This window comes from Brassica oleracea, chromosome C8 (genome assembly GCF_000695525.1).
Source record: "Brassica oleracea var. oleracea cultivar TO1000 chromosome C8, BOL, whole genome shotgun sequence".
NCBI classification, from domain to species: domain Eukaryota; kingdom Viridiplantae; phylum Streptophyta; class Magnoliopsida; order Brassicales; family Brassicaceae; genus Brassica; species Brassica oleracea.
Window position 1 is genome coordinate 22767939 of NC_027755.1, and position 778 is coordinate 22768716.

At 44.1% G+C, this 778-nt stretch overlaps 1 protein-coding gene across 1 annotated transcript in view; it reads right to left on the bottom strand.

Annotated features, from left to right (window-relative positions):
• Window positions 1–465, bottom strand: part of LOC106308977 (uncharacterized protein At4g04775-like) — a 1180-nt gene extending 715 nt beyond the window's left edge. Inside the window, exon 1 of the mRNA XM_013746073.1 lies at window positions 7–465. Coding sequence (XP_013601527.1) covers window positions 7–465 — 459 coding nt within the window. The remainder of the gene's footprint in view (window positions 1–6) is intronic.
• Window positions 466–778: the final 313 nt, after the last annotated feature.

The following is a 778-nucleotide window of genomic DNA, read 5'->3' on the forward strand; positions in this document are numbered from 1 at the left end:
ACACACAATTCTCTCAAGGCTAATCAACTTCTGCTCTGTCTCGTAATGCAGTTCGTTTACCTGGTTAAGCTGCGTGTCGTAGTCACTCACACACGTTAGATAATCAACCTTATCCGAGAGGTGGCCGCAATGTCTCGATAGGGCTATGATCTCCTTGGTAGCCGCCACATCCCACCATTTCCAAACATGGCAGTCTCCGTCGTCGATGTTCTCACAGGTGTAGTATCTTCTCCCAGGGTCATTTCTTGTGTAAGATGTGGCTACAAGCGGTTCGCCACCACAGTAGCATTCCTTGGGGAAGCCAAACTCAACTTCAGGCTGCGGAGGGTACTGACGCCGCGCGGCTTCAATCTCAGTTTGGTCCAGCAGTATATCAGCCTCCATTTGGCTGTAGCCACTGTCGGCTGAGTTGTCACCATACTCCTCCGATAGCGACGGTTGCGTATAGCTGTAATCCAGTCCCATATCTTCCTTACCTGCAAAGAAAAGCTCAGTAAATTAGATACATTCCATTTGCGGTTGCTAGTTTTATAAAACAACTCTATAAGCTTTAGCTAAAAACAAACATTTTTATTTAATAAACCACACCGAGAAAGTTCATACATCAAAGTTCATAAAGAAAACAACAAGTTCAAACATCACATTAAACATCACATTCATATTTAGAAATACTGGGCAAGGAGTTTATTCTTCACAATTTCTTCACTCTCACTAAGTGGTTCCTTCTTAGCAAGGAGAGTGTCAAGAATGGCGAGCTTGGATAGTCTCTCCTTCATGG